This window comes from Malaclemys terrapin, chromosome 3 (assembly GCF_027887155.1).
Source record: "Malaclemys terrapin pileata isolate rMalTer1 chromosome 3, rMalTer1.hap1, whole genome shotgun sequence".
Lineage (NCBI taxonomy): Eukaryota > Metazoa > Chordata > Testudines > Emydidae > Malaclemys > Malaclemys terrapin.
In genome coordinates this window covers 100,740,223-100,756,410 of record NC_071507.1, presented here as the reverse complement: position 1 = coordinate 100,756,410, position 16,188 = coordinate 100,740,223, and the positions used below count along the sequence as shown (strand labels likewise).

The following is a 16,188-nucleotide window of genomic DNA, read 5'->3' as shown; positions in this document are numbered from 1 at the left end:
ATTGTATTTCCCTGAAGAAGCTCATAACATGATAGGCAAGATGTCAGAAATTATTAGTCCGACCAATGGTTTGACCTCAGGGAAAAATATGCTTCAGACACAATAAAGCTTACTTGCAACTATGCCTCTTAAGAACCCTCCTGTAGGGCAACACCCCAAAAACGTAATTATTGCTGACATTTTGAGAAGGCAGTTGCTTTCTTGAGCATTTAAGCAGCATGTTTGAGTATTTTATAAGCAACAAATTGGCACAGGGAAGCGCCACTTTACGATGCCTTCACCTCTTCAAGCTTATCACTTATCACTTTGTTTTTATCAGAATTACTTTGTTCTATGAAGAAGAGGGAAAACAAGTGTGCTGAAAGAAGATGAATCTGGCTATTTCAAATGCAGAACGTTATTTTCAGCTGTAGAGTTCAGAGATTAATCCATGCCCTTAGAAGATTGGACAGCTGATCAGAATAGTCTGAATCCAAACAGTTGTATCAAAGTGAATATTGCTTTCTGTCTCTAGCACTGCTTGTATAATAGTTGTTCTGACATTTGGCAGGCTAGTATCCATTTTCCCTCCAGTTTGCTAAATTCTAAAATCAGATCATTGCTCTTGAAATTGCAAAAAGATCAATGTCTGTGTGATCTATTTTTTTTAAATATTATTTTTCCAAAGTTACAAGATGTAATGAGCTCTTGGGTTTGTACTCTTACTGTGGGCCAGGCAAAGAATTCCTGTAGCTTAGAATTCCAAAATCATCATCTCCAGGAGAGGAATCTTCACAGTGCTTCTGCAGTGGCATGCAAACTCCACTTACTTGTTAGTAATAGCCATACAATAAGTTCATTTGTGATGCACCTTTGGAAATATCATTTATACTCTGCCTACTAACCAATCTTATTACTCACTAACAATGGGAGCTGCGGGGGCAGCACCTGCAGGCGGGGGCAGCACACACAGCCGCCTGGCCGCGCCTCTGTCTAGGAGCCAGAGGGAAATGTCACCACTTCCGGGAGCTACCTGGAGCCCGCACACCTCACCTCCTCCTATGCCTCAGCCCTGAGCCCCTTCCCACACTCACACTCACTCCGTCCCAGAGACCACACCCCCACCTTCTGCCCCAGCCCATAGCCTCATCCCGCACCCTGAACCCCTCACCTCCAGCCTCATCCGAGAGCCTGCATCCCCAGTCAGAGCCCTCTTGCACCCCAGCCTCCTGCCCCAGCCCAGTGAAAATAAACGAGTGAGCGAGAGTGGGGAAGAAGGAGTGAGTGGGGAGGCCAGAGGAATGGAGAAGGGGGATGGAGTGAGTGCGGGGCCAGGGCTTCGGAGAAAGGACGGGGCAGAGGCCTGACCTCGGGGAAGGGACAGGGCCAGGGATTTCTCTACACCCCTCTTATACCCCCCATGAATTTCCCCAACTTCCCCCCCCCAATTTTGTTAATTATTTACGTGCAGTGTTGCAATGTAGTGATTGTTTGGAAATTTGAATTGAAATTGAAATATTAATACATACTTTAAAAGCATATACAGTGTATGATAAAATACATGTATCTGAAAAAGTATAATAGATTTGAAAAGTATGAACATAGACTAGCTTCCTTATACAGCGTTTGTTTTTATGACGATGTCAGTGCATTCATTTCAGTGATGTTGGCCAAATGATGATTTGTAAGCAAAGTCTAAATGAGCTCTCCTGACTGCTAATGATGGGCTAGGGGGAAAGGCTTCAGGACCAGACTGTATTTACAGTCACACCTAATCTACCTCGGTATCCAGCAAACAGAGCTGTTGCCCAAGTGACAGATTTTGGCTGGGGTTGGGTTACAAATCACTTGAATGAGAGGGGGGAGAGGGAGGAATGAAATGTTTTTATTCTTATTGTATGAGTAAAGGACAGTAGGAACTGTACTTTGCCTGTGCTGATTGAGGGCATTGAGAGAGGGCGGGGACGGGTGTTTTGCTTGATGATCTGCCTGAGTCACAAGTATTATTTGACATGCCCCTCTCCACTGTTTAAAGACAGAGCTGATTAGGCTCCACAGATAACAAAACAAAAGACTAAGTGACCGCTACAGCTGAAATCACTGATAATCAGGTCTAAGTGGAAGAGAGGGCCCAGTCTGCACTAGCAGCACGGTTCCCCCACTGAGAGCTCAGCTGAAATCACTGTGAGCTGGGTGGAACCTCAAGAGACATGCGAACAAACAAGGGTGTGGCATCATACTTTCTATTTAAGCAAGAGACACCACACAATACAAACTGGAAGCCAATGTTAAGTGCATTGTCACTTGTTCATCCTGAAGTTGAACACTGGTTCTGAACTTGCCCCAGATCCCTAAGTGGCCCCCTCAAGGATTGAACTCACAACCCTGGGTTTAACAGGCCAATGCTCAAACCACTGAGCTATCCCTCCCCCCAACAAGACCAGCAAATGCTCACTATCTTTCTGCAAGAAACTCAACTGACTGGCTAGAAGCATATGGTGGAACAGTGAAAGACTCAACAGTTGAAAAAGTGAAGACCTCTCTCACCACATTCAAAAAATGTGCATACATGGCTGATGAATGCACCAATGCAAATAGGCAAGTATTAAGTCATTGTGTACATTATCTTGATGTCAGTGGTAGGCCAGTAGATGTATTTCTAGATGTTCAAGTTATAGAAGACACATCGGCTGCATGTGTGACAACCACATCTTAGAAGAGTTAAATGCTTGTCAATGGGACCCCAACCAGATGGCTGCTTGTGCATTTGATGGAGCTGCAAACTTCTCTGGAAGACATGGTGGGAGTACAAGCCATGCTCAGAGAAAAGTGTAACCCTAATCTCTCCTATACACACTGCAGAGGCCATCTACTCCAACTAGCGCTAGTACAAGCTGCATACTCTTCAAAAGACATTTAAAAAGCTATAAATTTAATGTCTTCATTATATTCTTTTTTCAGCAAGAGTTCAAAAACACTGAATATCTTGGAAAATATAGAAGATACACTGGGACTGAAGTTCAAATTAGTCCAACCTGGGAAAATCCACTGGCTTTCTCATGAGCGATCCTTGGCTATTGTCTTAAAATTACTCCAGCCATTATTACTGACTTTGGAAAGTATCTACCAAGATGGGATGGATCTAAGTAGTGAGACTGGTGGTTACTTTTGCTACTACGTTCAGAGAAGAATATTGACATTCTTTCTCTTGTAAGTCTACTGTTGAAACCACTTGGGTCATTAAACAATGCCATCCAGGCATCTGCTACAACATTAGTAGATCTTTGTCCAGCAATAGAAGCTACATTTGGATCAATCAGAGAACTATCCATTGAAAAAGTACTGGAAGAAGCAAAGACTTCAGTCCAGAAGTTGACTAATGAAGGCATTTATATTGAATCCTTAAGTGAAGAGGACAAGAAGTGTTTAAGACAACTAAAAAAGTACACAGACTTTATTCTTAAAAATCTACAACAGTGACTTCTAGATTCTACTCAACCTCTACGTAGCTTTTATAGATCCCTGTCCTATAAAACACTGACAGTTGAGTGAAGTGAGGCACTACCAGCAATGGGGCTGCCATGTGCTTAGGTCAGAATAGAAAATTTGAACACAGAGTGGTATATTATACGACGAATGAATGAAGATTTGACTTCAACTTCTTTTTTATCATCACTAGTGGCTCAACCCGATCTTTGCGCTGTTTCCTGGGACGAAAGAAGTAGGAATTCATCTCTTGCTACTCCCAGTCACAACTGCTACAGTTGAGTGTTTTTTCATCATTGAATAGAATTTTGTGTTCTGAAAGAAGTTGCCTTCTGCCTGATCATGTGAATGAACAGTTGAAGGAATGGAAGTACTGGACACACGAGAAGCCATCAAAGATGAACGCGTTGCATTCAAAAAGTTTATTAACAGAGTTGTGCAAAATTATAACAAGAAACCAAGAAGGATGTAGATGTTGTGCTTCATAGAATGCTTGAGTAGCCAACTTTAATTTGTGTGATGATTTCAAAACATGAGTTAAATCCAATAAAATGGTCATGAAACAGTTTTCAGTTTTTACTATGGTGCCATACAGCCCACCTTCACCCTCGCGGTCTCACCCCTCATCAGCCCTGATTCTCCTCCCCCCCCATGAAATTCGAACACCCTCTCCCCTCCCCCCCCCATTTCAATTCCTGGGGGAAACACTGGGCAGGGCAAGGGTGTTTGGTTTTCTGCAAATGGAAAGTTGGCAACCCTAGAACACCTTGCAACACCAGCTACATGCACACCCATGACTAGCACTTGACTTGTAATTACATGATGATTTGTTTGGGTGCACTCCTTTCTCCTTCGATTCTTGCAAGCTCTGACTTATACACATTTAACATAGATAAAATATTCCCCCCGATATTAATATATCAGTGCTTAGTGTGTTCTATTTCTCCTTCCTTAATCAAATTGGTCCTTTTAAGCTGGTAGGTCAGGTTGTCATACCACGTAAACTGTACCCCAGAGAAACATTTTAGCAGATTAAAAGGCATTTGTTTTTATAGTTTGCAAGAATTAGAAGTTTAGTTTATTGGCCTTGTGGCAGAGTTCCATCTATTCAGGTTATTTTGCATGAAAGTAGGCAACCCCATTGGGCTCCATGTTAATTTTTTTGATCATCTAAGAGTCTAATAGATGTTTTCTGGGACTGATCTTGTGAGGCTGTTCCCTGGGAGCCCACCTGGTTATATTTTCTGGAGCTTAAAGGACCCCTGAAGTCCATTCTAGCTTTTCTACCTTGTTGCTCATTGTATTCTACATTGCTCTTCAAACACTTCTCAACCAGATTTAAGAAACAGTGATCACATAAATTTAATCATTTACTATTACTGAAGGCAGTTCAGTTTGCATAAAAAGATATAATGAAATACTCAGGTGTATTTACATTAAATACTTAAACATGTGGGATGAGAGAGCTATTTCCACAATAGGAAATAAAAGGCAGGAAAGGCTTGACGTATTCAATCTGAGGTTGTTATAGTAGTTAATGGGGGGAAAAAAATTACAACTCTGAAAAATGTTAATAGCTCTGCTTTCACTATGGATTTCCTCCTAGCTTTAGCAGCACTTTATGTAGATGAGCTGCTCCAAAATAGAATTTTCTGTAATTCAGCGACACCATATCATATGAAACAGGAGTACTTGTGGCACCTTAGAGACTGACTAATTTATTTGAGCATAAGCTTTTGTGGGCTACAGCCCACTTCATCAGATGCATAGAATGGAACATATGGTAAGGAGATATATATATATATATATATTCATCCTTACTATATGTTCCATTCTATGCATCTGATGAACTAAACTTATATATAATATATATACATATACACACACACACATACAGAACATGAAAAGGTGGAAGTAGCCATATCAACTCTAAGAGGCTAATTAATTAAGATGAGCAATTATCAGCAGGAGAAAAAAAACTTTTGTAGTGATAATCAAGATGGCCCATTTTAGACGGTTGACAAGAGGGGTGAGGATACTTAACATGGGGAAATAGATTCAATCTGTGTAATGACTCAGCCATTCTCAGTCTCTATTCAAGCCTAAATTAATGGTATCTAGTTTGCATATTAATTCAAGTTCAACACGGCTGCTACTCTGAAACATAACATATATGGTGTTTCATGTATCAAGTATCAGAGGGGTAGCCGTGGTAGTCTGAATCTGTAAAAAGCAACAGAGGGTCCTGTGGCACCTTTAAGACTAACAGAAGTATTGGGAGCATAAGCTTTCCTGGGTGAATGCCCACTTCATCAGACGCAATCTTATGCTCCAATACTTCTGTTAGTCTTAAAGGTGCCACAGGACCCTCTGTTGCTTTTTACATGGTGTTTCATGTAATTTTATAACTTGTAGTGAGGAGAAAACACCTAGAACCATTTGGAAAGAGTACTTTTGTATGTAAACCAATGGATTCCACTGTGATATTCAATGAACAGCTGCTTTTGGAAGGAAATAGTCATTTTTTGTTAGGTTGGTTTTGGTTTTTGGTACAGCAATTAGAAGCATGCTGAAGATGTTATAGCTAGAACAGATGGGAACAGCTCTATTCATTTAAGTATAAGTTTTAAAAAAAATTACAACTCCCTTTCTGAGTTTTTTTGAAATAGTCACTTTCATGTAAGACTCATCAACATGTTTTATACTCTTTCGGCTGTTTCTTTAGCAGAAGTTACTGAACTCTATTGAAAGAGATGTTGCCATCATCATTCAAATTAAAATCGTTCTAGATAATGTTGTTAAAAGCAGTCATTCCAAACACAGATGCAAAATGAATGTGTGCCAATTTGAAAAGGACAGCATGAACAGGGAAAAATAAAAAGCTTCTGAGTATTGATGGCTGTAATCTTGTTTAGGCTCTTGGGGTCTGGTGAATAGGGCACTAGACTGGAAGTCATAAGACACCAGGGTTATATTCCTGATTCAGACCTATTGTGTGACCTTGGGCAAATCACTTCACTGTTCTGTCTTTTTCCAGTCCACCCTTTGCCTGGCTTTCTATTTTGGGTATGTCTACACTGCAATAACACAGCTGTAGCTGGCCCATGTCAACTGACTTGGGCTTGTGGAGCTTCTGTAAATTGCATAAAGTTGCAGTATAGACTTCTGGGCTCGGGCTGGAGACTGGGACCCTCCCACCTCATGAGGTCTCAGAGTCTGGGCTCTATCCAGCCTGAGTTTCAGCATCTATACTGCAGTTTTATAGCTCCTCAGCCCAAGTTCCGCGGGCCTGAGTCAGCTGATGTGGGCCATCCACGGCTGTTATACTGCAGTGTGGACATATGCTTAGAATGTAAGCTCTTCAGGTCAGGGACTGCCTCTTACTAGGTCTTTATACAGCTTCATATAATGGAGCCTTAGTTTTAGTTTGGGCCTCTAGGAGCTACTGTTATACAAATAAGGAGAAGTAGGATAAGTTCTGGTAACTTGACTAGGAAGCATCCAAGGAAAACTCAGGTGTTGCAGGCAGAGGAGTTCTTATGATTGAGCAGATAGTACCTATTTTTTTTAAAGGCAGTATTAAATCAGTGACCCAGCATGGAATCTGAGTGGGCAATCTACTGCTTGTGTTGCTCTCTTCAGTTCAATCTTACAATGGAGAGATCATTCAAAACTCTATGGCACTTTTGCAAAAGTAGAGTGCGTTAGCATATACACCTCTACCCCGATATAACGCTGTCCTCAGGAGCCCAAAAATCTTACCACATTATAGGTGAAACCGCATTATATCAAACTTGCTTTGATCCGCCGGAGTGTGCAGCCCCGCCCCCTCCTCCCCCCGGAGCGCTGCTTTACCATGTTATATCCGAATTCATGTTATATCGGGTTGCATTATATCGGAGTAGATGTGTACTTTATCAACAGGGTCACATAAGAGACTTTCCTACCCTACCAGCATTCAGACATGTAAATGGGGAGAAGGGTTAGAGAAGCAAGTCCTATAGAATACATCATCATAACAGCTTTATATAGTTAAAAGAACACAATACTTTTTTGTGAGTAGAATTGACTTTAATTGTTTCTAAACAAAATAGCTTGTTACTTTTTATAGTTTTGATTATAATTTGATGCCTTTTTAGGCTTGTAACTATTCTAGTTTTTATTATCCATCGTTTCATAAAATATAAAGAAACCTTGTGTATTCATTGTTAACAGGTTTAAGCACTGTGGGTTTTCAAGCCAGCATAACAAATCTTGGAGATGCATTTTTTCACTGTTGCTAATGTACATTTCAGGCCATTCATAGAGTATAAAATCACCAGCTTTTAGAAGTTCCCCCATATGTCCTCTTCCAGCATTCTTTAAGATATAAACCAGTGCCAATTAGAAAAGTTTAATTTTATTTCTCTACTGTTCTAGACAACATCTGGAGAAGATGTACGCGACTTCACTAAGGTGCTGAAGAACAAGTTCCGGTCAAAGAAGTATTTTGCTAAGCACCCACGACTTGGCTACCTTCCTGTGCAAACAGTTCTTGAAGGCGATAACTTGGAGGCGTAAGTTTGAATGAAGCATGATCTCTGCCATGTGGTTCACAAGCCTCTTCCACCCTTAAAAAAAACATCAAAAACAAAAATTATGTGGAGCAACAGTAGCAGAACCTCAGTGAGGGAATATTTTTTGTGAACCCTTTTTTGTTTTATCTTAATTTCCTTGCTTGTTTTCTAGAAATAATTTTAAACTTTGGTTGTATAAATATGTTGCCATAAAGTCATGGAATTCAACAAATAGTGATGTTGGAATTCTTTTTTTTTTTTTTTTAACCTTTTCTCATGGAGAACAGTTTTTGTTTTGTTTGTTTTTAATTACTTATCAGGAGAGGCCCCTTTCAGTAGAACAAAATTAAGATGCATTAGAGAGGCAACGAGAATAGTTCCATTAATTGACTTTCCTTTATTTCCTGGGATTTCAAGTGCTATAAACAGAATACTTGTCTTAAAGTGAATGAAACTATTCTGTATAGTGAAACATATATGCCTGGTTTGCCTGAATATTTGACTGTAGCCATTATCGGTCATTCACTTTCATAACCAGTACAGTACCTCTGTATTTTTAACACATAATAATCATAATTAATAAAAGACTGAGATAAGCGGTTAAGAAACAAGATCAAATGGCCAGATTTCAAGGTTGTTGAGGGCCTGAAATATACATCAGGGTTTAATCTGGTCCCTGGTTTCAAATGTGAATATATTTCCTGTTTAAAATAGTCTCTCAGTAGTCCATATTTTAAAAACAAAACCAAGGAACAATGTGGCATATCATCTGGCACGATTGGTAGTCCATGGTCAGGAGTGGCCAAGGGTTAGAATAGCAGGGATATTTCAGCAGGTCAGGATAAAGGTGTATTGTCAAACTATGAGGGAAGTATACATAGTCTCTCTGTAAAGAGTGGTTGTAGCTTCCCTTCCATAAGCAATAAAACAGTCCTAAGTATTTTCTCTTTTAAAAAAAAAACCTCTCCCTTATAGCATTTTTGTTTATTATTTGCTATGTAATAGAAAAATATTGTAGTAATGACCTTGATTTTAGCCTTTTAATTTTTCTACAAATAAGTTGTTATAAGTTCAGTTTCACAGGTAACTTTAAAGAAAAGTTCCAGTAATTAAATGGAAGAAATTCCAAATTTAAACAGGCCAGACATGGTTTTAGATGATTAATTCAATGTGTGATGTGTTTGTGTATTTTTTAAAACTCCCTTTTTTTAAAAATAGCTTCAGTTACTGTCCTATCTTCCATATGGCACACTGCAGTCTGTGTTGCTACTGCTTTTCTGTGTCATAGATGTTGCTAATGTAAATCATCTGGGCGGGCTGATTGGTAGATAGTTTGTGCTTTTACACCTTATTCTTGCTTAATTGCACTAAAGTTTTTGTTCTGTGGTTTTCTTCTTTTCTTTTTTTTTCTTCTTTGCAGTCCTATCACACTCATCAGTATGTGGCCAGAGCAATATGAGTGAGTATGCACAACTCTTGTGTCTAGAAAGCTGAATATGCTGATTGTTTTCTTAATTTGACTAGTTGCTTACCTATTTGTATGACCTGTTATACACACCTGTCCAAAAGCCCACATAACAGCCTATTTTTTGACAATTTCATCAGTCTTAACTCTTTTAAAAAACCTATCTTGTCTCTGTAATTATATTACATTAGATACTACTAACATTTTTGTGCTTATTTTCTTTTAATAGTCCCTCCCAGTCTCCACAGCTATTTCATGATGACACACACTCCAGGATAGAGCAGTATGCCACCAGGTAAGAAACACACAGACTCTGCATTTTGGGATAGATTCCTGCAGCGTGAAATGTATGTTATGTTGAATGGACAGTATTTATTAAAAAGGTATGACTAAGTCACATGACTTTTTAATACCCAGAGGTAAGTTAAATCTTTCCAGCCCAAGAGTTGGGGAGTTATCCTAACTAAAATTTAATGATATTGAATGAAATACATAGATCAAAATTGTCGTTAATCAGTATAGAATGGATAGTGTTGCAGAATTATTGTGGGATGTTTCTGAGGATGTTAGTTTGTTTCCCCTCTGCTCTCCATCTCTTACCTTCTAATATGTCTAGTCTTCATAAATAAAGACCCAGCATGGAAAGAGAGATAATTTCTCCTTCAGGTTTTTGAGATACTGGTATTACTCATTTTGTCATCACTGTTAATTGCAAATATCAATTTAACCACTGAACTTCAGCGGAGGGTAAAATAAGTAAGGAATAAACTGCCATTTAATTTGCTTCTGAAACTAACTGAGGAAGTATTGCATTTACTTCCATCCACTTTTAGGATAGGATAGAATAATATATTTGGTTGTAGAATAGTCTCCCAAGAAATACGTTGGAAACTCTGTGATTTCAGTCATAATAGTAAAAAAGTAGATGGGACAAAACTCTTTGACAGTTCCTTAGGGAACAATCTTGTATCATCTGGGAAGAAGGACTAGGGACTGGTTAGGTCTTTTTCATCTCTGGTGTCTTGAAATTCTAAGAGATTTCTGCATTGTGCATACTAACTCTTTTGGGAAAGAGTTGCTGACCTAACATAAAATTTTCTTGTTTAGTTACTATACAATATATTCTTTTCTGAAATAAAATTTTCATTGAATAAGTCATAATTCTTGGAGCATAAATGATTTTCTGCGAAGTAACCTCAGAGCCATTTTGTAAACCTCCCCTCCTTTCACTTGAGGCTACAGCTGTATTTGTAAATTTGTATTTGCAGCTCCAGTTGTAAATAGTGAATTTTCATTCTACATCAGATGAACAAATTGTTAAAATAGACTGTTGGGTGTCTCAACCTTTTTCTTTCTGAGGTTCCCCCCAACATGCTATAAAAACTTCACGACCCACGTGTGCCACAGTAACTGGTTTTCTGCATATAAAAGCCAGAGTGGCGTTAGGGGTAGCAAGGAGGACAGTTGCCTGGGGCCCCACACCACAAGGGCCACCACAAAGCGACATTGCTCAGGCTTCGGCTTCAGCCCTGGGTGGTGGGGCCCAGGGCTCCAGGCTTCAGATTTGTGTAGTGGGGCTTCAGCTTTCTGCCTTGGGACCCAGCAAGTCTAACACTGGCCCTACTTGGTGGACACCCTGAAACCTGCTTGCGGCCCCTCGCTGGCCCTAGACCCCTGGTTAAGAACCATTGGACTATGTGACAGATTCTCTGAGCCAGTACCCCAGTGTGTTTTGCTAGGGCAGAGTTGCTATACTGCCGAGCTCTGCTGAGTGCTGCAGTGACTTTGTGGGCGGTTCAACTCTTTCCGCCCAGGAGAGTGGGAAGTTAAGCACTGGTCAGGAGCAACCCTAGAGGTATGTGCTTACAGTTCACCTTCAGACAACAAAGAAGCTGATTTGTATATAAAACAGGAGCTTACCAGTTTTGCTTTATGCACTGCAACAGAAATACCTAGTCTCCTCACATTTCATTTCTTTTGTTTTTAAAGGCAATGCAGAGCTTATATCTGCTAGTCAAAATCAAATAATTTGGGATAACTTGACATTGAATTTATCATCTAAATGCACCACAAAGAAACACAGCTTCAAAACCATCTTAAAAAAACATTGTAGCAATAAAGGAAAATGCAATCAGAAAAGGACCAATTATACATACAAGGGGGGGGAGTAACACGTAAGTGCTACCTATTACCAGCCACATCTTCCTCATTTTGATTTGATAATTAATATTTTTGTCCTTCCCCTCTAGCCATTAACAGTACAGTACATTATCATAAGCAAACTAGGGAAATATGATCTAGATGAAATTACTATAAGTGGATGCATAACTGGTTGAAAGCCTATACTCAAAGGGCCACTGTCAAACTGGGATGACTTATCTGGTGGGGTGCCGTAGGGGGTCTGTCCTGGCTCCAGTACTTTTCAACATTTTCATTAATGACTTGCAATGGAGTGAAGAGTAGCTTATAAAATGTATGGATGACGCCAAGCTGGGAGGAGTTGTGAACACTTTCAAGGAGAGGATTAGAATTCAAAATGATCTTAATACGTTGATCTGAAATGAACAATAAAGGTATGTGCCACATGATACACTTAGGAAAGAAAAATCAAACGTACAAATACTAAATGGGGAATAACTGTCTAGAAAATAAGTACTGTTGAAAAGGCAGTGGATCACAAATTAAATATGAGCCAACAATGTGATGCAGTTGCAAAAAAGGCTAATATAATTTTGTTATGCATTTCCAGGAGACATGGGGGGTAATTGTCTTGCTATGCTCAGCACTGGGGAGACATCTGCTGCAATACTATGTACAGTTTTGGGTGCCACACTTCAAGGAAGATGTGAACAAATTGGAGAAAGTGCAGAGGAGAGCTACAAAAATGATACAAAGTTTAGAAAACCTGACCGAGGAGAAAAAGTTTAAAAAAAACTGGGCATGATTAGTGTTGAAAAAAGAAGACTGAGTGGGGACCTGATAAGTCTTCAGATGTATTAAGGGCAGTAACAAACAGCACTGTGATCAATTGTTCTCCATGCCCATTGAAGGTAGGACAAAAAGTAACGGGCTTAATTTACAGCAAGGGAGATTTAAGAAAAACTTTCTAACTCTAAGATACAGTTAAGTTCTGGAATAGGATCGCAAGGGAGATTGTAGAATCCCCATCACTGGAGGTGTTTAAGAACAGGTCAGACAAACATGCAACAGGGTTGATCTTAATATGCTTGGTCCAGCCTCAGCACAGGGAGCTGGACTAGATGATCTCTTCAGGTCCCTTCCAGCCTTACATTTCTATGTTTAGTAAAGGCTAAAATCATAGCACTTTAGTTGCTCAGAAATGTGCCATTCATGTGGAAAAATGTAGCACCAATATCCATGTGACAATAAAAAATAGGTCAGTGATATAATTACACACAAAAACATGCACAACTCCATTGAGCTCAGCTTGAAACCAGACAAAAGCAAAGAAACTTGGATTTAAGAAATAAGTTGGCCTCCATCGGAGTGATGTGTCGGTATTTTTAGGCTGTCCTTTATTCATCCTGTTGACCTTTTGATTTTGATTCATAGAGCCCAGGTGAAAACCACACTTTAAGCTTATATTGTAGAGCAGTAAGTGGTACCCTACAAAAGATAATCCCATGAGTCCCATTTGAGATGACTCCACACTAGTCTAACCAATCCTGATTATGGTCATATTGCTGTAGAAAGTAGAGTTGGAAGTTTTTTCTGAACCACATATTACTGATGGATGGGTCCTTGATGATTACAGAACTATAACTGTACCTAGCATGTTAAGAAAGGAAAACAAAATGCTAATTACTTGTATAGCTGGACCGTCTTAAATTCACGAAACTTTTTCTTCTATTAATATATGCTTAAGAGAAGTGAAATTATTTTAGTGACACAGTAGGTCACCTTATATGCTGCATGTCAGTTTTATATGTCTGCATATTAAAACTGGGTTGCTTTTATGTTATTGATCCAACTGGTATTTCTCTTTCAAAATACAGAACATTTATCATTGACCTGAGCTCTTGTGCTGAATTCCCACTTTCAGTTGCTTCGGGAAGGAGTCGAGTGTTTTAAAATATTATTCAACAAATATTGTTCATACTATAAATAATAACATATTTTGTATGAGTGGCTGGCAGTGACTATTCTGTGTAGGTTGCCTAATCTTTCCATTCTAGGAGTTTGCCAGAAAGATACCTCACAAGCAAAGGCGCAGTACAGGGCACAATGCTTACAACCTTATTAAATCAATAAGAATGTAAACAAATGAAGGAGAGGAATGAAGGTGGTCTTTGCAGCAAATCTGCAAAAGCAAAATTGGCTGTAGCTGCTCAATCTCGAGCCTTTTATTCTGATTGGCAGACCCCAAAATCAAAATGGGGTACCTAGTCAGATATATTGGCTGGACCACAAGCCATGTTCCATTCCTGTAGTCCAACCGTTATAGCTGCCTCTGAGGCAGACTTCAGGTGACCTCTGCTGGTTGGTCTCTCTGTCCCAGCTACATACTGAGTCCCACAGGTCTGCGGGATACACCCCTCCTTGCCTACTGTCCCAGCCCAAGCTGAATCAATTTAACCCCTAAGAAAGACGACACTGTCCTCAAAGATACAATATAAATGAAAAATGGGGCAACCTGAGCATAATTCTGGTTTACCTGAACAGAAAAGAAAACTCAGAGTTTAATAAACATAACATACATTGAGCAATTAAGGACCAACACAATATCCCAAGGATAAGGGCTAAGAATTTCTGGAGCAGCGAAGCATACAAATAATAAATAGCAACCAAGAGAGCATAATTCTAGACCAGGAGTCGGCAACCTGCGACACGCATGCCAAAGGCAGCATGTGAGCTGATTTTTAGTGGCACTCTGCTGCCAGCCGGGGTCCTGGATGAACAGAACCCCAGGCCGGCGCTGGGCTGAGCGGTGCCGGCGGCCAGGACCTTGGCTGACAGGAGCCGGTGGACGGAACCCCAGACCGACAGCGGGCTGAACCGCTCAGCCCGCTGCCGGTTTGGGGTTCCGTCTGCCGGCCCCGCTCAGCCCGCTGCCGGCCTGGGGTACCGGCAGCCGGCCCCGCTCAGCCCGCTGCCGGCCTGGGGTACCGGCAGCCGGCTCCGCTCAGCCCGCTGCCGGCCTGGGGTACCGGCAGCCAGCCCGGGGCTCTGCTCCTGGCCTCAGCCCAGCACTCTGCAGCCGCCCCCAGCTGTGGCCCACTGGCCCGAGCCTGGGGCAGTGAGGGGTGCAGACAGGGGCAAGAGGGGGTGTGGCTCAGCATCCCCCACATTAAAAATAGGCTACTGGGATATTTTTAAGTCCTGGTTTGCTGCTTATATCAGACTACATCTGCATTTGACCTTGTGCATTCCCTCTGTTGCCATTTTTTCACCCACTGACAGTTGAGGGGAACATTTGACAAAATGGCAGCTCCTAAGAAAACAAAGTTAGATGTCCGTTCATTTCAGCCTTCTTGGACAGACATATTTGGATTTATTCAAAAGAAGGACCGTGGTGTTTGTGCTTTCTGTTGTGAAAGTGTTTTGTCGCACATCAAGTGTTCAACGTTTTGAAACAAAATATGAGAAAACCTTTCTTGATGAAGCAGACGAGACTGAATCGATCAAAAAGGCAGTAGCAGGATATGAGAAGCAAAGCAGTGTTTTTAAAAGCTTAAGTGTAAGTAAAAATCAAGCTACAGAAGGAAGTTACGAGATTGCACAGTGCATTGCAAAATACAGAAAGCCGTTTACAGATGGGAAATATATAAAAGAATGCTTCTTCCATTATTGTCAGTCAGTTATTGGATTTGAAAATGTTAAGAGACATCCTTAGAATTTTGTAGACTCCAAGAGGGTGGTTCTATAGAAATATTCAGAGTAATAAGTGGAGTTGTCTGTGTCACCCATTGATATACACACACGATTATATGTTTCTAGAATGTCTTGTATTCCTTTTATGCAGTGACAACTACTGAATAGACGTGAAACAATTTCTAATGCATCTTTAAAGAAACAAATTACCAAGATGATGTTTGCTTCATGAGCATTCAATTTAAATGATTCATACTGTGTTCTTTATCTTATTCTTTCCATAACGCTGTGCAAACTATACAATAACAAGATAACATATCTGCAAGATAGCATGACAAAAACATTTATATTCATAATTTATAAAAATGTAATACCCAAACTTTTTAGATTAATTCCATTAAAATGGGAAATACAGGCAATGGCTCCCCAGTTATTCTATATTAATTTATGATTTTTCCAGGAATATGTCTGTTAATACTTTATAGGTCAGTTTGTCCATTGTGCAATAGTATTTATGTGAGCATAGCTTCAGAGGTTGCACGATGATTGTGATAATGCTAATGAAAATCTAATGGTCTTCTACTGGATTGCCAAAAAATGTACTTGCTGCAGATGAATGGTCAGGTAGAATTTGTTAATTCTCGTAAAGTTTTCTCATAAAAGTCCATCTGTATCAGTGGTTCAGACCACCAAGCGCTCTTTTCTGTGGATGCCACCATATTTTCTAGCTATGTTAAAATACTTGGAACACCTTAGTTATTAGAGTATGTTTTTGTTATCCATCCATCCATATTGTCTTTTCTGTGAACTGCCAGCAGTTTAGGGGTTCAACCCTCATCACCTGCAAGGATTGGCATATCTGGAATACTC

The 16,188-nt window shown here is 40.1% G+C and overlaps 1 protein-coding gene across 5 annotated transcripts in view; it reads left to right on the top strand.

Annotated features, from left to right (window-relative positions):
• Positions 1-16,188, top strand: part of UTRN (utrophin) — a 565,558-nt gene that overhangs the window by 516,091 nt on the left and 33,279 nt on the right. For all 5 annotated transcript variants that reach the window (XM_054021668.1, XM_054021666.1, XM_054021667.1 and 2 more), the window contains 3 exons: positions 7,885-8,021; positions 9,442-9,480; positions 9,716-9,781. In XM_054021668.1, the coding sequence (XP_053877643.1) occupies positions 7,885-8,021; positions 9,442-9,480; positions 9,716-9,781 (242 nt within the window). The remainder of the gene's footprint in view (positions 1-7,884; positions 8,022-9,441; positions 9,481-9,715; positions 9,782-16,188) is intronic.